A 24,488-nucleotide genomic window follows, 5' to 3' on the forward strand; every position below is an offset into this window, starting at 1 on the left:
GTGGACTACAGCTCTGCGTTCAACACAATTGCACCTGCCAAGCTCGTCCCCAAGCTCAGGAGCCTGGGTCTTAAAACCCCCCTGTGCAACTGGATCTTGGACTTCCTGACGAGCAGACCCCAGTTGGTGAGAATGGACAATCACACCTCCCTCACACTGACCCTGAGTACCGGGGCCCCTCAGGGCTGCGTACTTAGCCCCCTCCTGTACTCCCTATACACGCAGGACTCTGTGGCAACACACAGTATCATCGGCTGCCATCTCCCTTCCGTGCAAGGTATCTACAACACAAGATGCCTGAGAAAAGCACGGAAGACCATCAAGGACCACAGCCACCCAGGCTGTGGTATTCTTACACTGCTGCCAGCTGCACGGACTACCAGACTCAAAAACCGCTTCTTCCCCCAGGCCGTAAGATCTGAACAATCAACACTGACCCTCTGAACAGTCACCATTTACAGTCTGCTCCCCCACTCATACAAATATACTTGCTTCACATATATTCATTTTATTTAATTTAATATCCCCCACTTTTTCACCCTGTAAACTGCTGCCTCATTTGACTATGTTATATGTTATACATATATTCATTTTATTTTATTTAATATTCCCCCTTCTTCACCCTGTAAATTGCTGCTTCATTTGACTGTTATATGTTATACATATATTCATATTATTTAATTTAATATTCCCCACTCCTTGCCTCTGTACTTGTACTCTGTGTAATGACAATACATTTAATCCAATCCAATCCAAGAAGTTATATGTTATATGTTATGTTATGTTATATAGTATGTTATTTTTCTATTTTGTAAGGCGTTTATGGCGTAGATGTTGCCTGCCATGTCACAAGAATTTCACTGCTCCGATGACGCTGTCATTGGTGCATGTGACAATAAACTTTGATTTGATTTTGATTTTGATTTGAATATGGTTACATTAGGAATACATTGGGCCACATTCACAGATTTGCCCTTTATTTTGCAGTAAAAATACATAGTTTACCTGAAGAGATACGGCATGAGGATACAAAAATAAACAATCAAATGAGAGACTATAACTAAAATATAGTTGTGTTTTCGTACTTTTTAGGCGCTCCGACTATCTATACCGCTTTACCGTATGAGGCACTGGTAGACGCGCAAAAAAACCCCGAGTGGCGGCTGGCTTCGCATATGAGGGCTCACTTTACTGCAGTGTTTGCGGACATCCGACACACACAGTAAACACAGAAAGAGGCCACACCATCATGTCCGCAAAACAGAAGCTCACGCGGTCTCTGCGACTGATCCTACCGCTGCTACTGCCGTGGGGAGCGGGGCATCGGTGTGCTGCAGTCCGTCCGTTGCTCGTGTTCCTTATCGATGGCTTCCGTTATGACTACATGGATGACTTGCACGCGCTGCCCGGATTTCGAGAGCTTGTGGGCAATGGGGTGAAGGTGGACTACATGACGCCGGACTTCCCAAGTTTATCATATCCAAACTACTATTCATTAATGACAGGTAATCATAATCTTTTAATATGTTGTAAATAGCCGATGGCCCTGACACCAAGACTGAAAATAACTGATGATACTTGTTGCACAGGAGCCGACCTGGATAGCTATTGAATAACCAATGTTAAACAAAAAGATTCAATTACAGGAGGCTAGAGGAGGAAAGGCAATTTATATCTATAAAAAAAATAAAAAAGAACAATAATAATTGTAAGTTTTCACTGTTGACACAGGAGCTTATACGTTTCACTGTGGAGCTTCTGAGTAAAGCTTTACCCTTTTATAACACTTTAAAAAGTACTCCACCAGGTTGCACCATAAGTGGTAGAGCCAGGAATCCTTCAATGGGGTGGCAAGGATGGAACTAGTGATAATTTCGGTGGGTCACAGATGTCTCACTAGAAAATGAATGGCTATTAAATCATCTAAACCACACCTCTACAATATTTGAAATTCAGGCAGTACTGGAGAGGATATTTATAATAATAAATAATATTCAGTGTTTCTAAAAACATTTTTACTCATCCTGTAGGCAAAGTAATAACGAAGCCTGCACTATACAGATTTAGAACAATATACAGACTACTAAACTACTCAGTATTACTACTTTTCTCAGAGTAGATGTTCAGGTCAGCTTATGGTGATAAGCAGAACTTTGACCTTGTTCTACCAGTGTATCAACAAGAATACATAGACACAAATACATCATTTGAAAAACAGATTATTTTAATCAAAGTATGATAATAATATTATACATCAATATCTACATAAAACCTCTGTACAGTGTAGATCACAATAGCCCCATCAATGAATTAAAATTGATACAAGTGCAAGAGGGTCATTTTTACATTTGCGGTATATTACAAAAACCTCTGACCTGACTCTCTGAGCAAGCACTATTAAGTTAAACCTTACTTATTATTCATTGTCAAAACACAAATTATGAATAGTAATTGCAACTAGAAAACCTACAGTATTCTTATTACAAGGGATTATTATTATTATTACTTTAGAGCTGTCTCAAACTAATGCTTGAATCCCTGTTAACAGCATTATGCATGTGACATGAGTTACATGCATTCAGCTTACAACAGCTGTTTTCTGCGGTTATTGTGGAATAAATGATTTTAGTGTTTACTTTTAATTAAACTTGTTAAAGTTAATTTTAATTTTAGAGTTCACTGAACTCACTAAAATCCCCAGTGAGATATTTTCATTTGGTGTACCCAATGGGCAACATTCCGGGCTGAACGATGAGGCCAATACGGAAGTGCAAAAAGCTGCAGTTCGCTGGGTGGCCACTTGAGGCTGGCTCCAAGAAGGAGTCAATTCCCATTGAGTCCCATGTTAAAAAGCCTGACTCTAGAGCAGAATTAAACCTGTTTACAGCCTGTTTAATAAAACGTTTTTAGTCTCAATCACTAAGTTCTGATTACATGACAACTCTGAGGGGGGTGGATTTTAAGTTAGGATGCATAAGTGAAAAATAGTCAGATGAAGGGAGGGCTTCTAAAAAAGAGGAGGTCAGAGAGGAGGGAGCGAGAATGTTGTGACAGACAGGTACAGAGTTAATGTGGTAGGGTTGACAGATTGTGAGATAGTAGAACTTGAGATAAAGAACTTGAGCATTTCTATAAGAGAGCCTGTGACTCAAGCATTTCACTGCCAGCAACTGCTTAATGTTATTGTTGTGCATTTGATAATAAAAATCTTGAGAAGTGTCAGAGACATTAAGTGGGATCACAGTGAGATTTAGAGCAGTTTGAGGTGAAAATAATCGTCAAAGTGGTTACCAGCTTTGTAAGTAGGAGGGGAAGGACTGAGTGAGAGAGCAGAAGAAGTAGAGGGACATTTTCCAGGATGTTCTATAAGAGGAATTCCTAGACATCTCCGAAAGGACCTGGTGAACGATAGAGAACAGCAATTATGAGTACCTGTCACAGCATGAAATTCAAAAGACGAAGGGGTAAAATGTCGAAGAGGGTAGAAAAACTCCATTTTGGGGTGATGAGTACCTGTACCACCACCGCTACCAGTGGGTATGGGTGAAAGAGAAGGCAGAGGAGAATGCAACAGGGGGATAGATAAGAGGCGAAAGATTACGGTGAAGACCGGTGATTGGTGAGGCCGATAGTATCTTGGAGTAGATGTGCGAACAGGGACGGAAAGAGAGGATTACAGGAAGGTTGGTTATAAAAGAGTTATTTAATAAGAGTATTACACAAGGTAATACATTTCAACATCCTGATCTCCTCAGGCAGTTTGTACCAAAGTCTGGGGGCATGAATGGCAAATGCTCTGTCACCTTTATGTAGAAGCCTGGACTGTGGAATAACCAGGAGGGCAGCATTTGCGTATCCGCAAGGTTACTACAGTGAGGAGTAATGATATGTGAGTAAGGGCCTAGCAGGTTTGTGAGTTCGGTATGTGAGGAGTTGGTAGCAATCAGAAGTATTTCTGTCCTTTATCGGTACAGCTGAAGTTTATGTGCCATCCAATTTCAATATCTGTGAAACCTTTTAGAAGTGAAAACATTACATCTGGAGTAAACTTGAGTGTCATCTGCATAATAATGAAAACTGATGTGTTTAATCAGGTGACTAAGGGGTAACATCTAGATAATTAACAAAATGGCTATTGTGGTTCGATGTAAAGGCTTGCGTGTCACAACATGGCGTCATCAATCAATCAATCAATCAAATTTTATTTGTAAAGCCCATATTCACAAATCACAATTTGTCTCATAGGGCTTTAACATGGTGTGACATCCTCTGTCCTTCACCCTCAGCAAGAATAAGGAAAAACTACAAAAAAAACTTTTACAGGGTAAAAATACCTAGAAACCTCAGAGAGAGTTACATGTGAGAGATCCCTCTCACAGGACGGAGAGAAGTGCAATAGATGCCACGTGTAGGAAAACATCATCAAGATTAAATGCATGCATTTATGACGGTCAACATCTCAGAGGCTCAAGGTAAATCTGACTGGCTACTGGTTTGTATGCTAGTACGATGAAAACTATGTGGCCCACTCAGTAGATCAGCTATCAATACCTCTATGCCTTTTTAGACTTAACGCTTCCTAGTTTAGAAAAAATAACAAGTTATGTTCTGCCACACTAATTAGCTCTAACTATAAGCTTTATCAAAAAGGAAGGTTTTGAGCCTACTCTTAAACGAATAGATGGCGTCTGCCTCCCGAACTGAAAGTTATTGCACAGCAGAGGAGCTTGGTGGCTAAAAGCTCTGGCTCCTGCTCTACTTTTAGAGACATTAGGGACGACAAGTAGACCTGAATTCTGGGAGCGGAGTGCTCTACTGGGTTGATAATGTACTAACAGCTCTTTAAGGTAAAAAGGCGTTATATTATTAAGGGCCTTGAAGGTGAGGAGGAGAATTTTAAATTCTATTTTAGATTTAACCGGAAGCCAGTTTAGCGATGCTAATATTGGAGAAATGTGCTCTCTTTCCTTGGTTCTCGTCAGGACACGTGCTGCGGCATTTTGGACAAGCTGCAGAGTCTTTGAAGACTTACTGCTGGTGCCTGATAATAATGAATTACAATAGTCCAGTTTCGATGTAACAAAGGCGTGGACTAGTTTTTCTGCATCTTTTTCCGAAAGGAAATGTCAGATTATTGAGATATTAGGCGGTCCTACAATTTTTTTTAAGTGACTATTAAATTAGGATCGCAGATCACTCACAAGTTCCTGACTGTTTCATTGGAAGAAAGGGCAATTTCGTCTAGTGCATCTATATCATTAGATAATGTATCTCTGAGGTGTTTGGGGCCAGGTATTATAACCTCTGTTTTATCTGAGTTTAATAAAAGAAAATTGCGGGTCATTCAGGTTGTTATGACCTTGAGACATGATCGAAGTTTAGTTAATTGATTACTTTGTTCAGGTTTTATTGATTATTGTTATAATAAAATTTGATGGTCAATTGTGTTGAATGCTGCACTGAGATCTCACAGAACGAGGACAGACACAAATCCCTGATCTGAGGCTATTAGAAGGTCATTAGTGAGTTTTGCCAAGGCTGTCTCTGTATTGGCTCTAAACCCCGACTGACAGTCTTCATTTTCCTGGAGAAACTCACACAGCTGATTGGCTACAACATTTTCTAAGATTTTAGACATGAAGGGGATTAAGATTAAGATTTTAAGATTAAGATGAAGATGCATTTATTAGTCCCAAACACATGCACAGCCATGCAAAGGCACACTCATGCAGGTAGGGACATTTAACCTCTGCTTTTGACCCATCTGGTGCAGGACACACAGAGCAGTGAGCGACCATGTACGGTGCTCGGGGAGCAGATGTTGGGGGAGTAAGGTGCCTTGCTCAGGGGCACTAAACATGGTAGGGAGAATCCTCTTGGATTTTTGGACAGATCAATCCAGGTTCGTCTTTTAATGTCTCTCCGTGGAGTCGAACCAGAGACCTTCTCTGCCCATAGTCCAAGTTTCTGCCACTAGACCACCGCCTCTTGGCCTGTAATTGGCTAAAACCCCTGGGTTTAGGGTGAGTTTTTTGAGTAGGGGTTTGATTACAGCTATTTTAAAAGACTGTAGTACATAACTTGATGATAGTGACAGATTGATTGTGTTAAGTAACGAACTATCAATTAGGGGTATAATTTATTTTAGTAATTTTGTAGGAACGGAATCTAAGATACAGGTTGTTGATTTAGAACCTGAGATTATTTTGGTAAACTGATCATGGGTGATCAGATAGAAGCTATGTAAGTAATCGGAAGGATTCTCAGCCGTTTCTGAGATCTCTGTTGTTGGGAGGGTATTAGTGCCAATTGAGGGCAGGAGATGGTTGATTTTATTTCTAATAGTTAGAATTTTGTCATTAAAAAAGTTCATAAAGATATTGCTATTTAGGGATCGAGGAATACTGGGTTTGGTGGAGGTGTGACTCTGTCAGCCTGGCTACAGTGCTGAAGAGAAACCTGGGGTTGTTGTTCTCTTCCTTTAGTTTTGAATAGTAGGCAGCTCTTGCTTTGTGGAGAGCCTTGTTATATTCTTTAACACTATTCTTCTAGTATATGATATTTTCAACATGGTTGCTGGAGCGCCACTTCCTTTCTAGTTTTCTTGATAATTGTTTTAACTCATTTGTCTGGGAATTTTACCACGGAGCTAATTTACTATGTTTGACATTTTTCTTTTTTAGAGGCTCATTGAATCTAATGTTAATCGTAATGAGTCTGCAGCGCTATCGACAAGGTGGTCGATCTCAATGGAGATCTGGTTTATAAAGAATTTGTTCTTTATATCTATGGATAATACGGGTTTAAATGTAATTAGGGCCCGAGCACCGAAATCGGTGTGAGGCCCTATTGAATTCTTAAGGATTTTTATTATTATTAGGGCCCGAGCACCGAAATCGGTGTGAGGCCCTATTGAATTCTTAAGGATTTTTATTATTATTATTAGGGCCCGAGCACCGAATGGTGAGAGGCCCTATTGAATTTGTAAGGATTTTTAGTATTAGGGCCCGGGCACCGAAATCGGTGGGAGGCCCTATTGAAATTGAAATGATTATTATTATTATTATTATTATTTTTCAGCTCCTAAACTCATTGGCTTTTTGAGGGCTTTAATGTGCTCAAAAAGTTGTAGGAGTTTGCAGTAAATTCGAAGGCGGCGTAAATTTACATATTCTGGAGTATTTTGAAAAGGGCGTGGCAAAATGGCTCAACAGCGCCACCAACGGAGCTTCCCCTCATTTACGGAGAGCCCCTCATTTAGCATTCACTGATCCTCACGAAAATGAAGACAGTTGTGTATCATGACCAGATGCACAAAAAAGCCTCAAGTAGCATTATGAAAAAGTCAACAGGAAGCCCGCCATTTTTGATTTAGTGGCCATTTTGGGCATATTATATTTTTTTTACTTTGATATACTTGTCGTACAGCTTTCATAAGATCAACTAAAAATTTAGACGAGTGTCATCACAACAAGATGAAGATCTAAAGTTATCAAAGAATTAACTTTTAGACACACCGTCTGACCGTGGCGTGGCATCAAAGTGTGACGAAACGCCATGAAAACACGAGCGTCTGTATCTCAGACATATTTGGTCCAATCGACTCCAAACTAAACGTAAGACAAGAGTCCCGTAAGACAAGAGTCCCGACCTGAAGACATCAACACAGCAGTCGTGACATAAAATCACAGTGCCCCCTGGTGGCAACAGGAAATGTCTTGTTTTTGGTAGGTGTTATATTTGTATGTAATACTCGGAGAGCTTTCATCAGATCAACTTAAAAATTAGATGAGACTCTACAAAACAAGATGAAGATCTAAAGTTATCAATATTTAAACTTTTCATCATACCGTGTGACCGTGGTGAGGTCTCAAAGTTCGACTAAACGCCAATATAAGCGAGCTTCTGTAACTTAGACATATTTGGTCCAATCGACTCCAAACTACACATATAAGACAAGAGTCGCAACCGGAAGACATCTACCTAGAAATCATGACTTAAAAGGAAAGCGCCCCCTGGTGGCATCAGGAAATGTCTTGTTTTTGTACATCGTGCGCTTTGATTTATTTGTCGGAGAGCTTTCATCACATCAATTCAAAATTTAGACGGGTGGCATCACAACAAGATGGAGATCTAAAGTTATCAAAGAAACAACTTTTAGACACACCGTCTGACCGTGGCGTGGCATCAAAGTGTGACGAAACGCCATGAAAACACGAGCGTCTCTATCTCAGACATATTTGGTCCAATCGACTCCAAACTAAACGTGAGACAAGAGTCCCGTAAGACAAGAGTCCCGACCTGAAGACATCAACACAGCAGTCGTGACATAAAATCACAGTGCCCCCTGGTGGCAACAGGAAATGTCTTGTTTTTGGTAGGTGTTATATTTGTATGTACTACTCGGAGAGCTTTCATCAGATCAACTTAAAAATTAGATGAGACTCTACAAAACAAGATGAAGATCTAAAGTTATCAATATTTAAACTTTTCATCATACCGTGTGACCGTGGTGAGGTCTCAAAGTTCGACTAAACGCCAATATAAGCGAGCTTCTGTAACTTAGACATATTTTGTCCAATCGACTCCAAACTACACATATAAGACAAGAGTTGTGACCGGAAGACATCTACCTAGAAATCATGACTTAAAAGGAAAGCGCCCCCTGGTGGCATCAGGAAATGTCTTGTTTTGGTCATCTTACTCTTTGATGTATTTCCCCCCAGCCACTTTGCTAAACCATGTCAAACTGTGTCAAATTGGTCTCAAGATATTGATAATGTAGGCATAACATTTCTGTGACTTTTCATCATGCGGGTTGTTAATGGCGTGGCATCAAAGTTCATCAGCTCACCATGACAAATGAAACCCATTTTAACAGAGTTACCATGAACGCATCATGAGACCGCTTTCGGTTTGTTACGTCTCACACTTGGATGTATTTCTCCTCATTCACTTTGCTAAACCATGTCAAACTGTGTCACATGGGTCTCAATATATTGATAATGTAGGCATAACATTGCTGTGAGTTTTCATCATGCAGATTATTCATAGCTTTGCAGCAGACTTCTTCAACTCGCCATGACAAACGAAGATCCATTTAACACAGCTGCAAGTGAACGCCTCATGAGACTTTGAAAAAAGTTACAACGTCACAAGCTGCGGAGCTGTGGATCACGAAGAACCGGAGAACTGTTGGCGAGTCTGGATGAGAGGACGGCGGCGGAGTCATTGTTGACGTTGTTCGCTCAGCAGGTTAGAGTGTGGGACGCTCTCAAAGCTCTTTTCCCCTCTCCCCTCGTGTCTTTTCCTGTGTGAACTCTGCCGCTCTCAACAGCAGCACTGGCTATGAGCTAGCTCCTGCTAGCTCCAACGAAGCATCTCTCAACTGCTACGTAATTTAAACGGACACTTCTGACTGACTGACTGACTGTGATGATAAGCAAAAGAGACACTGTGGACTGACTTTGCAGAGTCAATTCCGTAGCGACATTGAGACTGCATGCTGGTGCACGTGTGATGTGTTGTACTGCATTTGTTTGATCTGTTTACTAATACTAGCTCTAATAAATACTGTATAAGTTTTATTTTGCTCCTGAATTGAACTGTGTTAAAGGGGTTCACATGGAAAATATATGTTGAATTATGTAAAGGGTGATTTTTGTTACTATTATACTAATGGAGATTTAGCACTTGCTACACATTGTAAGAGCAGCTGTTCAAAGGAGCACTACGTCTTTTAAGGCTCTTTATTCAGAGTCACGGTGTTGATGTCCTGTCACGTGTTACAGTGAAAAATAACCGTGTCTCCCACCTTCAGTATTTAAATCGTTAATCTCAGACAGACTTCACTGAATTCTTTTGTTAAATATGAGTAAGTCATACCCTTGTAACTTTACTAGAACAGACAGTGTCATACAGAGTTGTAGGCTTATATGCACTACCTATTTCCTAATCTGAAATGATTATGATCTGATTAACTTTGAATTAATATTTTATTTTTACCATGTCAAAGTCTGTTAATTACTTAACCTGGCCCATGTATGACTTTACATATCTGTGTATTGGTTTTATGTTCCTCTAGAAGGTCCAACTTGACACACAACTTGAATCCAACCAGACTGAACAATGACTCCAGGTACAGACCTGATTTCATTACTTAAAAACAATCAAAGTATTGCACATAATACATAATGTATTAAATTATAATGCAATACTTTTAAAGTGAAATAGCTCCAATAAAAACATTCATTGTCATGGTAGTGCACGTTTTAATCCAAAAGCATATTCAAATTCACAGTTGAATATCAACAGAAAATAAGATTACACACTTTGTTCATATGTAACTCTTCCTCTACAATAATGACGATCACTTTCATGTTTCCTATCATTTTATTAGGGACAGACGAGCCTGAAGGACACAGCTGTGATGACCATGTTCTGTCTCTTATGGCAAAGCAGAAATATAAAACACTGGGTTCTTATCTAAAGTGTATCAAATCAGATCTCCACCATGTTGCTGCTGAGGACATCAGGTGCTGCAGTTCTTCATCTATGAAGAGAAAAAACACACTGTTAAAGAATGTTTTGTGTTGTGTATAAAGCACAACAGATTTCAGATAGAACCGTTGTACTGTGGTCTTGGTTTATATCCTCATGGTTAAATGTACATATTTTAAGTCCCTTCTGATAAAAGTGCTGAAAGAAATACAACATTGTACAAATACATAAAATCTCTTTCTACCTCATCAGTACTATTCAAGGTGATAATCTCCCACAGACCTATTGATAACAGTCCAAATCAAGTCTTTCCACTTCTCTCAGTGTGAAAACAGTTACTATCACATGAAACGTACACGTGTTGCGTATTGATAGTAACTTATTAAAAAAAATAATGTCACAACCAAAACAAGACTGTGGAGTTTTCTTGCTTCAATCTGTTCATTAGACGTGATAAATAAACGGTAACTTTTATAACAATTACATATTACAAAAAACTTGAGGCATGTAAGCATATGATGATAGATAAAGCAATAGGTTATGTTGGATAGTTTGAAGGTTACTTACCTCTAGTTCAGCACCAGCGGCTGGCCAGAAGAAGTGGAGCGATCATCCTTGCCGCACAGGGCAAACGCAGGCAATGTGGAGACGAGCGCTTGGTCATCGAACGTTCTCTCTTCCCCGACCGCAACAGACTTGAAATTGCCTGTGCTCGGGCCCGTTAGTGCTACAACGTAGCCCTAGTTATTATTATTAGGGCCCGAGCACCGAAATCGGTGGGAGGCCCTATTGAAATTGAAATGATTATTATTATTATTATTATTATTATTATTATTTTTCTCTGTTTAAACTCATTGGCTTTTTGAGGGCTTTAATGGGCTCAAAACGTTGTAGGAGTTTGCAGCAAATTCGAAGGCGGCGTAAAATTACGTATTCTGGAGTATTTTGAAAAGGGCGTGGCAAAATTGGTCAAGAGCGCCACCTAAGGAAAAGCCCCTTATTTAGCATTCACCGATCCTCAAAAAAAACATACACTATTGTGTATCATGACAAGATGCACAAAAAAGTCCATCAGTGCATTATAAATAACGCAACAGGAAGCCCGGCAGTTTGACTTTAGTGGCCATTTTGGTCATATTCCATATTTTTTCTTTAATGTACTTGTCGTACAGCTTTCATTAGATCACTTTCAAATTTAGACGATCATCATCACAACAAATTGGAGATCTAAAGTTATTGAAGGTTTACGTTTTAGCAAAACCGTCTGACCGTGGTGTGGCGTTAAAGTTTGATGAAACGCCATCAAAACACAAGCTTCCATATTTCAGACATATTTTGTCCAATTGAGTCCAAACTAGACACATACGACAAGAGTCGCGACCAGAAGACATCGGTGCAGAAATTGTGACTTACAATCACAGCGCCCCCTGGTGGCAACAGGAAATGTCTTGTTTTTAAGACGTGTTATGTTTTTATGTACTACTCGGAGAGCTTTCATCAGATCAACTTAAAAATTAGATGAGACTCTACAAAACAAGATGAAGATCTAAAGTTATCAATATTTAAACTTTTCATCATACCTTGTGACCGTGGTGAGGTCCCAAAGTTCGACTAAACGCCAATATAAGCGAGCTTCTGTAACTTAGACATATTTTGTCCAATCGACTCCAAACTACACATATAAGACAAGAGTCGCGACCGGAAGACATCTACCTAGAAATCATGACTTAAAAGGAAAGCGCCCCCTGGTGGCATCAGGAAATGTCTTGTTTTGGTCATCTTACTCTTTGATGTATTTCCCTCCAGCCACTTTACTAAACCATGTCAAACTGTGTCAAATTGGTCTCAAGATATTGATAATGTAGGCATAACATTATTGTGACTTTTCATCATGCAGATTGTTAATGGCGTGGCATCAAAGTTCATCAGCTCACCATGACCAATGAAACCCATTTTAACAGAGTTACCATGAACGCAGCATGAGACCGCTTTCGGTTTGTTACGTCTCACACTTGGATGTATTTCTCCTCATTCACTTTGCTAAACCATGTCAAACTGTGTCACATGGGTCTCAATATATTGATAATGTAGGCATAACATTGCTGTGAGTTTTCATCATGCGGATTATTCATAGCTTTGCAGCAGACTTCTTCAACTCGCCATGACAAACGAAGCTGCATTTAACACAGCTGCAAGCGAACGCCTCATGAGACTCTGAAAAAGTTACGTCGTCACAAGCTGCGGAGCTGTGTATCACGAAGAACCGGAGAACGGTTGGCGAGTCTGGATGAGAGGACGGCGGCGGAGTCACTGTGGACGTTGTTCGCTCAGCAGGTTAGAGTGTGGGACTCAAAGCTTTTTTCCCCTCTCCCGTTGTGTCTTTTCCTGTGTGAACTCTGCCGCTCTCAACAGCAGCACTGGCTATGAGCTAGCTCCTGCTAGCTCCAACGAAGCATCTCTCAACTGCTACGTAAGTTAAACGGACACTTCTGACTGACTGTGATGATAAGCAAAAGAGACACTGTGGATGTGTGATGTGTTGTACTGCATTTGTTTGATCTGTTTACTAATACTAGCTCTAATAAATACTGTATAAATTATATTTTGCTCCTGAATTGAACTGTGTTAAAGGGGTTCACATGGAAAATATATGTTCAATTATTTAAGGGTGATTTTTGTTACTATTATACTAATGGAGATTTAGCACTTGCTACACATTGTAAGAGCAGCTGTTCAAAGGAGCACTACGTCTTTTAAGGCTCTTTATTCAGAGTCACGGTGTTGATGTCCTGTCACGTGTTACAGTGAAAAATAACCGTGTCTCCCACCTTCAGTATTTAAATCGTTAATCTCAGACAGACTTCACTGAATTCTTTTGGTAAATATGAGTAAGTCATAGCCTTGTACCTTTACTAGAACAGACAGTGTCATACAGAGTTGTGGGCTTATATGCACTACCTATTTCCTAATCTGAAATGATTATGCTCTGATTAACTTTGAACTAATATTTTATTTTTACCATTTAAAAGTCTGTTAATTACTTAACCTGGCCCATGTATGACTTTACATATCTGTGTATTGGTTTGATGTTCCTCTAGAAGGTCCAACTTGACACACAACTTGAATCCAACCAGACTGAACACTGACTCCAGGTACAGACCTGATTTCATTACTTAAAAACAATCAAAGTATTGCACATAATACATAATGTATTAAATTATAATGCAATACTTTTAATGTGAAATAGCTCCATTAAAAACATTCATTGTCATGGTAGTGCACGTTTTAATCCAAAAGCATATTCAAATACACAGTTGAATACCCACAGAAAATAAGATTACACACTTTGTTCATATGTAACTCTTCCTCTACAATAATGACGATCACTTTCATGTTTCCTATCATTTTATTAGGGACAGACGAGCCTGAAGGACACAGCTGTGATGACCATGTTCTGTCTCTTATGGCAAAGCAGAAATATAAAACACTGGGTTCTTATCTAAAGTGTATCAAATCAGATCTCCACCATGTTGCTGCTGAGGACATCAGGTGCTGCAGTTCTTCATCTATGAAGAGAAAAAACGCACTGTTAAAGAATGTTTTGTGTTGTGTATAAAGCACAACAGATTTCAGATAGAACTGTTGTACTGTGGTCTTGGTTTATATCCTCATGGTGAAATGTACATATTTTAAGTCCCTTCTGATAAAAGTGCTGAAAGAAATACAACATTGTACAAATACATAAAATGTCTTTCTACCTCATCAGTACTATTCAAGGTGATAATCTCCCACAGACCTATTGATAACAGTCCAAATCAAGTCTTTCCACTTCTCTCAGTGTGAAAACATAATTCTATAATTAATTTGAGAACTGTTTACAACACTGATGTGTGGAGATTAAAATCATACCTAAACTGTCTAATTCACTGTAAAACTCCATGACATTCGCAGGCCATCTGTAGTTAAGGGAGCAACGCATGGAGTGATGTGTAGATTACTAGTTTGATGATGCATGAGGAGAGGCGGTGGTCGAGTGGCAGAAACTTGGACTATGGGCAGAGAAGGTCTCTGGTTCGTCTTTGGTTCGACTCCATGGAGAGACAACAAAAGTCGAACCTGGATTGATCTGTCCAAAAATCCAAGAGTCTCCCTACCCTCTCTAGTGCCCATGAGCAAGGCACCTCACTCCCCCAACATCTGCTCCCCCGAGCGCCGTACATGGTCGCTCACTGCTCTGTGTGTCCTGCACCAGATGGGTAAAAAGCAGCGATTAAATTTCCCTACCTGCATGAGTGTGCCTTTGCATGTCTGTGCATGTGTTTGGGATGAATAAATGGATTTTAATCTTAATCTTTTAATCTTAATCAGTTGTCTTCCAGTTGACCAGCATGAAGCTGCAGATCTCCACCATGTTGCTGCTGGGGACATCAGGAGCTGCATTAATGAGGAGCAGAAGCGTACTGTTATGAATGTTTTGTGTTGTTTATGAAGCACTACTTATTTCAGCTAGAACCGATGTACTAGGGTCTGGGTTTGTATCCTAATGGTTAAATGCACATACTTTAAATCGCTTTTGATAAAACGTGACAAAGAAATACAACATTGTACACATAGATAAAATGTCTTTCTACCTCATCTGTAATATTCAAGGTGATGATCTCCCACAGAGCTGTTGATAACAGTCCACATCAAGTCTCTCCACTTCCCTCAGTGTGAAAACATAATTATATAATTAATTGGAGAAGTGTTTACAACACTGATGTGTGGACATTATAATGTTATCACTACTGTCTAATTCACTCTACAACTCCATGACAGACTAAATAAACAATGTGAAAATAGTAATGGCGGATATACCATCCTGTATCAGAATATTGGTGAAACAGTTACTATCACATGAAACGTACACGTGTAGCGTATTGATAGTAACTCATTAAAAAAAATAATGTCACAACCAAAACAAGACTGTCGAGTTATCTTGCTTCAATCTGTTCATTAGACGTGATAAATAAACGGTAACTTTTATAACAATTACATATTACAAAAAACTTGAGGCATGTAAGCATATGATGATAGATAAAGCAATAGGTTATGTTGGATAGTTTCAAGGTTACTTACCTCTAGTTCAGCACCAGCGGCTGGCCAGAAGAAGTGGAGCGATCTTCCTTGCCGCACAGGGCAAACGCAGGCAATGTGGAGACGAGCGCTTGGTCATCGAACGTTCTCTCTTCCCCGACCGCAACAGACTTGAAATTGCCTGTGCTCGGGCCCGTTAGTGCTACAACGTAGCCCTAGTTATTATTATTATTTTTCTTCGCTCAGTGAATTGGCTTTTTGAGGGCTTTAACGTGCTCAAAAAGTTTCTAAAGTGTACAGTAAATTACAAATGTGCGCAAGTTTACGTTTTCTGAAGTATTTTGAAAAGGGCGTGGCAAAATGGCTCAAGAGCGCCACCTACGGAAAAGCCCCTCATTTAGCATTCACCGATCCTCAAAAAAAACATAGACTATTGTGTCTCATGACAAGATGCACAAAAAAGTCCATCAGTGCATTATGAATAACGCAGCAGGAAGCCCGCCAGTTTGACTTTAGTGGCCATTTCGGTCATATTCCATATTTTTTCTTTGATGTACTTGTCGTACAGCTTTCATCAGATCAACTTCAAATTTAGACGATCGTCATCACAACAAATTGGAGATCTAAAGTTATTGAAGGATTACGTTTTAGCAAAACCGTCTGACCGTGGTGTGGCGTTAAAGTTTGATGAAACGCCATCAAAACACAAGCTTCCATATTTCAGACATATTTTGTCCAATTGAGTCCAAACTAGACACATACGACAAGAATCGCGACCAGAAGACATCGGTGCAGAAATTGTGACTTACAATCACAGCGCCCCCTGGGGGCAACAGGAAATGTCTTGTTTTTAAGATGTGTTATGTTTTTATGTACTACTCGGAGAGCTTTCATCAGATCAACTTAAAAATTAGATGAGACTCTACAAAACAAGATGAAGATCTAAAGTTATCAATATTTAAACTTTTCATCACACCGTGTGACCGTGGTGAGGTCTCAAAGTTCGACTAAACGCCAATATAAGCAAGCTTCTGTAACTTAGACATATTTTGTCCAATCGACTCCAAACTACACATATAAGACAAGAGTCGCGACCGGAAGACATCTACCTAGAAATCATGACTTAAAAGGAAAGCGCCCCCTGGTGGCATCAGGAAATGTCTTGTTTTTGTACATCGTGCGCTTTGATTTATTTGTCGGAGAGCTTTCATCACATCAATTTAAAATTTAGACGGGTGGCATCACAACAAGATGGAGATCTAAAGTTATCAAAGAAACAACTTTTCGACACACCGTCTGACTGTGGCGGGGCGTCAAATCAGCTCACCATGACACACGAAACCGCTTAAAGGGGACATATTCGCTTTAAAGGGGACATATTATTTCCATTTCAACACAGTTGATATGGTTCCTTGGGGTCTTAATGAAATGTCTGTAAAATATTTTGGTAAAAATACCCCAAGGATAATTTAAAACAGCACCTTTTTACTCTGTCTAAAACAGACCTCCTCAGATCAACCTGCCCCCATCTTACCCCACCCCCTTTCACCCCTCTCATCCCTCCCCCTTCTCACCCCTCCCCCCTCTCATGGAGGTGTAGGACATGTGCTTGAATGTGTTCTCACTACAGAATGCATTCAACATCTATAGGGCAGATTATGGGCCTCGTGAAAATTTACGTAATCTGGGGTATTTGGAAATGGGTGTGGCAAAATGGCTCAACAGCGCCACCAACGGTGCTTTCCCTCATTTACGGAGAAACACCTCATTTAGCATTCACTGATCCGCACGAAATTGAAGACAGTTGTGTATCATCACCAGATGCACAAAAAACGCGCTCGGAGCAATATGAAAAACGCAACAGGAAGCACGCCATTTTCGATTTCGTGGCCATTTTGGTCATATTCCATAATCTTTTACTTTGATATACTTCTCGTACAGCTTTCATCACATCAACTGAAAATTTAGACGAGCGTCATCACAACAAGATGGAGATCTAAAGTTATCAAAGAAACAACTTTTCGTCACACTGTCTGACTGTGGCGGGGCGTCACATCAGCTCGCCATGACACACGAAAACGCTTTAACTTCCGTGTTCATGGGTCCATCTCCCTCAAACTACATGTGTGTATCATCAGCCCCCCTCCCTTGAAGATATTCAGATGGTTTTAAAGAATGGGCGTGGCAAAATGGCTCAACAGCGCAACCAACGGAGCTTCCCCTCATTTATGGAGAAACACCTCATTTAGAATTCACTGATCCTCACGAAATTGAAGACAGTTGTGTATCATCACCAGATGCACAAAAAACGCGCTCGGAGCAATTTGAAAAACGCAACAGGAACCCCGCCATTTTCTATTTGGACCATATTCCATGTTTTTTATTTTCAAGTACTTCTTGGAGAGCTTTCATCAGATCAACTGAAAATTTAGACGAGTGTCATCACAACAAGATGGAGATCTAAAGTTATTGAAAGATAAATTTTTCGCCACACCGTGTGACCGTGGCGAGGCGTCAAAATGTGACTAAACGCCATCAAAACACAAGCTTCTGTATCTTGGACATATTTGGTCCAATCGAGTTCAAACTACACATGTAAGACAAGAAGCGCGACCTGATGACATCAACAAAGACACCATGACTTAAAATCATAGCACCACCTGCTGGCTACAGGAAGTGAAGCGTTTATATCGCAGCAGTGCGCAAATGCATGCAACGCTGAGACGAGCGCTTGGTCATCGAACGTTCTCTCTTCCCCGACCGCAACAGACTTGAAATTGCCTGTGCTCGGGCCCGTTAGTGCTACAACGTAGCCCTAGTTATTATTATTAGGGCCCGAGCACCGAATGGTGAGAGGCCCTATTGAATCTGTAAGGATTTTTATTATTATTATTATTATTATTATTATTATTATTATTATTATTATTTCCCTTTGGGGGGCTTTTTCAGGGTCTAGACATGCTCAAAAAGTTATGAAACTTTGCAGGAAATTCAAGGTCTGCGGATATTTTAGTATTCTGGAGTAATTGGAATTGGGCGTGGCAAAATGGCTCTACAGCGCCCCCTGGAACCAGCCCCTAGGTTTCCACATAACGGATTTTCATCAAAATCTGGATATAGGTGTATCGTGACCAGTCATGAAAAAAAGTCTCATGGAGCATTATGAAAAACGCAACAGGAAGTCCGCCATTTTGCTTTTAGTGGCCATTTTGGCAATATCCCACATTTTTACTTTTACGTACTTGTCCCAGGGCTTTCATCAGATCAACTTCAAATTCAGATGAGTGTCATCACAACAAGATGGAGATAAAAAATGATTGAGGGATTTTTTTTTTATCACACCGTGTGACCGTGGCATGGCGTTAAAAATTGGTTTCACGCCATCAAAACACGGGCATCTGTATCTCGGACTTACATGTTCCAATCAAGTCCAAACTAGACATGTAAGACAATAGTCCCCGCCTGATGACATCTATGCATAAATGATGACTTAAAACCGCAGCGCCCCCTGGTGGCAACAGGAAATGTCTTGTTTTTTGCTTGTCTTACACTTGGATGAATTTCTCCTCATCCACTGACCTCAACCATGTCAAACTGTATCAAATGGGTCCCAAGACATTGACAATGAAGACATAAGATTACCGTGACTTTTCGTCAAACGCCATATGAATGGCGTGGCATTAAAGTTCATCAACTCGCCGTGAAACACGAAATTGCTGTAACTTCAGTGTTCATGATTCTATCTCTCTCAAACTACATGTGTGTAACAACAGCCCCCCCCTGAAGATATTCATATGGTTTTAAGAAATGGGCGTGGCAAAAAAACTGACCAGCGCCCCCTATAGGGCAACCCCGGCACTACGATGGCCGACATTTATACAAATCTATCGGGACATGTGTCGTTTCATAACAAACAAAAAAATATCTTGGATAGGTATGCTTGACCAAACAGGGAGGCCGCCATTTTGGATTAAGTGGCCATTTTTTTTCCATATTCCACATTTTTACTTGATGCACTTGTCCCAGGGCTTTCATCAGATTAACTTCAAATTAAGATCAGTGCCATCACAACAAGATGGAGATAACAAGTGATTAAGAGATTGACCTTTCGTCACACCGTGTGACCGTGGCGTGGCGTCTTGAGTTTGATTAAACGCCATCAAAACACGAGGTTCTGTATCTCGGACATACATTGTCCAATCGAGTCCAAACTAGACATGTAAGACAAGGGTGCCATCCTGATGACATCTACACAGAAATTTTGACTTGAAATTACAGCGCCCCCTGGTGGCTACAGGAAGTGACATGTTTTATACTTTGATGAACTGCTCCTGGCTGATTTACAATATACAGCTCAAATCAGATCAGTCAAGTCATTAGATCATGGTCAGAATTGTGACGTTTCCTCAAACCGTGTAAACATTGATGTGCGGCGAAGGATCTTCCTTCGCCAAAGGACACAATGTTATCATAACTCCACTGTGCATTGTCCTATCACTACAAAATTTCTGTCACATGGTCAGAGTCCAAGCCTGAACAGCTCTATGTGTCAATATTTCCTCAGTGTCATAGCGCCACCTACTGATTCGCCAGGAAACAGGAAGTACTTTGTTAATCCACTCTGCATTATCCAACCGGCTCCAAACTACTGACCTATGATCACAATACTGATCTGAACAGCTCCACATATAAATATTAGTAAAGGGTCATAGCGCCACCTACTGATCAGTGTGAAAATTAAGTTGTGTTAACATTGTCCAATTGACACAAAATTGCTCACGCTACATCAGAGCGCCTACATGAACAGATATATATGTCTGTGCGTAATAATAGTGATGGCGCCACCTACTGGCAAACCTACTGCCGCAGAGCGCAAAACGCATGCAACGTGGAGAAGTGCATGCTCGATCGATGATGTGCGCTTGGTCATCGATCGCTCTCTCCACCGACCGCAACAGGCTTCAACGTGCGGGTGCTCGGGCCCGCAAGTGCTACAACGTAGCCCTAGTTATTATTATTATTTCCCTTTGGGGGGCTTTTTCAGGGTCTAGACATGCTCAAAAAGTTATGAAACTTTGCAGGAAATTCAAGGTCTGCGGATATTTTAGTATTCTGGAGTAATTGGAATTGGGCGTGGCAAAATGGCTCTACAGCGCCCCCTGGAACCAGCCCCTAGGTTTCCACATAACGGATTTCCATCAAAATCTGGATATAGGTGTATCGTGACCAGTCATGAAAAAAAGTCTCATGGAGCATTATGAAAAACGCAACAGGAAGTCCGCCATTTTGCTTTTAGTGGCCATTTTGGCAATATCCCACATTTTTACTTTTACGTACTTGTCCCAGGGCTTTCATCAGATCAACTTCAAATTCAGATGAGTGTCATCACAACAAGATGGAGATAAAAAATGATTGAGGGATTTTTTTTTTATCACACCGTGTGACCGTGGCATGGCGTTAAAAATTGGTTACACGCCATCAAAACACGGGCATCTGTATCTCGGACATACATGTTCCAATCAAGTCCAAACTAGACATGTAAGACAATAGTCCCCGCCTGATGACATCTATGCGTAAATGATGACTTAAAACCGCAGCGCCCCCTGGTGGCAACAGGAAATGTCTTGTTTTTTGCTTGTCTTACACTTGGATGAATTTCTCCTCATCCACTGACCTCAACCATGTCAAACTGTATCTAATGGGTCCCAAGACATTGACAATGAAGACATAAGATTACCGTGAGTTTTCGTCAAACGCCATATGAATGGCGTGGCATTAAAGTTCATCAACTCGCCGTGAAACACGAAATTGCTGTAACTTCAGTGTTCATGATTCTATCTCTCTCAAACTACATGTGTGTAACAACAGCCCCCCCCTGAAGATATTCATATGGTTTTAAGAAATGGGCGTGGCAAAAAAACTGACCAGCGCCCCCTATAGGGCAACCCCGGCACTACGATGGCCGACATTTATACAAATCTATCGGGACATGTGTCGTTTCATAACAAACAAAAAAATATCTTGGATAGGTATGCTTGACCAAACAGGGAGGCCGCCATTTTGGATTAAGTGGCTATTTTTTTCCATATTCCACATTTTTACTTGATGCACTTGTCCCAGGGCTTTCATCAGATTAACTTCAAATTAAGATCAGTGCCATCACAACAAGATGGAGATAAAAAGTGATTAAGAGATTGACCTTTCGTCACACCGTGTGACCGTGGCGTGGCGTCTTGAGTTTGATTAAACGCCATCAAAACACGAGGTTCTGTATCTCGGACATACATTGTCCAATCGAGTCCAAACTAGACATGTAAGACAAGGGTGCCATCCTGATGACATCTACACAGAAATTATGACTTGAAATCACAGCGCCCCCTGGTGGCAACATGAAGTGACATGTTTTATACTTTGATGAACTGCTCCTGGCTGATTTACAATATACAGCTCAAATCAGCTCAGTCAAGTCATTAGATCATGGTCAGAATTGTGACGTTTCCTCAAACCGTGTAAACGTTGATGTGCGGCGAAGGATTTTCCTTCGCCAAAGGACACGATGTTATCATAACTCCACTGTGCATTGTCCTATCACTACAAAACTTCTGTCACATGGTCAGAGTCCAAGCCTGAACAGCTCTATGTGTCAATATTTCCTCAGTGTCATAGCGCCACCTACTGATTCGCCAGGAAACAGGAAGTACTTTGTTAATCCACTCTGCATTATCCAACCGGCTCCAAACTACTGACCTATGATCACAATACTGATCTGAACAGCTCCACATATAAATATTAGTTCAGGGTCATAGCGCCACCTACTGATCAGTGTGAAAATTAAGTTGTGTTAACATTGTCCAATTGACACAAAATTGCTCACGCTACATCAGAGCGCCTACTTGAACAGATATATATGTCTGTGCGTAATAATAGTGATGGCGCCACCTACTGGCAAACCTACTGCCGCAGAGCGCAAAACGCATGCAACGTGGAGAAGTGCATGCTCGATCGATGATGTGCGCTTGGTCATCGATCGCTCTCTCCACCGACCGCAACAGGCTTCAACGTGCGGGTGCTCGGGCCCGCAAGTGCTACAACGTAGCCCTAGTTATTATTATTATTTCCCTTTGGGGGGCTTTTTCAGGGTCTAGACATGCTCAAAAAGTTATGAAACTTTGCAGGAAATTCAAGGTCTGCGGATATTTTAGTATTCTGGAGTAATTGGAATTGGGCGTGGCAAAATGGCTCTACAGCGCCCCCTGGAACCAGCCCCTAGGTTTCCACATAACGGATTTTCATCAAAATCTGGATATAGGTGTATCGTGACCAGTCATGAAAAAAAGTCTCATGGAGCATTATGAAAAACGCAACAGGAAGTCCGCCATTTTGCTTTTAGTGGCCATTTTGGCAATATCCCACATTTTTACTTTTACGTACTTGTCCCAGGGCTTTCATCAGATCAACTTCAAATTCAGATGAGTGTCATCACAACAAGATGGAGATAAAAAATGATTGAGGGATTTTTTTTTTATCACACCGTGTGACCGTGGCATGGCGTTAAAAATTGGTTACACGCCATCAAAACACGGGCATCTGTATCTCGGACATACATGTTCCAATCAAGTCCAAACTAGACATGTAAGACAATAGTCCCCGCCTGATGACATCTATGCATAAATGATGACTTAAAACCGCAGCGCCCCCTGGTGGCAACAGGAAATGTCTTGTTTTTTGCTTGTCTTACACTTGGATGAATTTCTCCTCATCCACTGACCTCAACCATGTCAAACTGTATCAAATGGGTCCCAAGACATTGACAATGAAGACATAAGATTACCGTGACTTTTCGTCAAACGCCATATGAATGGCGTGGCATTAAAGTTCATCAACTCGCCGTGAAACACGAAATTGCTGTAACTTCAGTGTTCATGATTCTATCTCTCTCAAACTACATGTGTGTAACAACAGCCCCCCCCTGAAGATATTCATATGGTTTTAAGAAATGGGCGTGGCAAAAAAACTGACCAGCGCCCCCTATAGGGCAACCCCGGCACTACGATGGCCGACATTTATACAAATCTATCGGGACATGTGTCGTTTCATAACAAACAAAAAAATATCTTGGATAGGTATGCTTGACCAAACAGGGAGGCCGCCATTTTGGATTAAGTGGCCATTTTTTTTCCATATTCCACATTTTTACTTGATGCACTTGTCCCAGGGCTTTCATCAGATTAACTTCAAATTAAGATCAGTGCCATCACAACAAGATGGAGATAAAAAGTGATTAAGAGATTGACCTTTCGTCACACCGTGTGACCGTGGCGTGGCGTCTTGAGTTTGATTAAACGCCATCAAAACACGAGGTTCTGTATCTCGGACATACATTGTCCAATCGAGTCCAAACTAGACATGTAAGACAAGGGTGCCATCCTGATGACATCTACACAGAAATTATGACTTGAAATTACAGCGCCCCCTGGTGGCTACATGAAGTGACATGTTTTATACTTTGATGAACTGCTCCTGGCTGATTTACAATATACAGCTCAAATCAGATCAGTCAAGTCATTACATCATGGTCAGAATTGTGACGTTTCCTCAAACCGTGTAAACATTGATGTGCGGCGAAGGATTTTCCTTCGCCAAAGGACACGATGTTATCATAACTCCACTGTGCATTGTCCTATCACTACAAAACTTCTGTCACATGGTCAGAGTCCAAGCCTGAACAGCTCTATGTGTCAATATTTCCTCAGTGTCATAGCGCCACCTACTGATTCGCCAGGAAACAGGAAGTACTTTGTTAATCCACTCTGCATTATCCAACCGGCTCCAAACTACTGACCTATGATCACAATCCTGAATAGAACAGCTCCATATATGAATATTAGTTCAGGATCATAGCGCCACCTATT

The 24,488-nt window shown here is 40.7% G+C and overlaps 1 protein-coding gene across 1 annotated transcript in view; it reads left to right on the top strand.

Moving 5' to 3' along the window:
- The first annotated feature begins 1,190 nt into the window (after positions 1-1,190).
- The window catches only part of enpp6 (ectonucleotide pyrophosphatase/phosphodiesterase 6), an 83,286-nt gene continuing 59,988 nt past the window's right edge, over positions 1,191-24,488 (top strand). The window contains exon 1 of the mRNA XM_062393418.1: positions 1,191-1,505. Within this exon, the coding sequence (XP_062249402.1) occupies positions 1,250-1,505 (256 nt within the window). The 5' untranslated portion in view covers positions 1,191-1,249. The remainder of the gene's footprint in view (positions 1,506-24,488) is intronic.

The sequence above is a fragment of the Platichthys flesus genome, chromosome 8 (assembly GCF_949316205.1).
Source record: "Platichthys flesus chromosome 8, fPlaFle2.1, whole genome shotgun sequence".
NCBI classification, from domain to species: Eukaryota; Metazoa; Chordata; class Actinopteri; order Pleuronectiformes; family Pleuronectidae; genus Platichthys; species Platichthys flesus.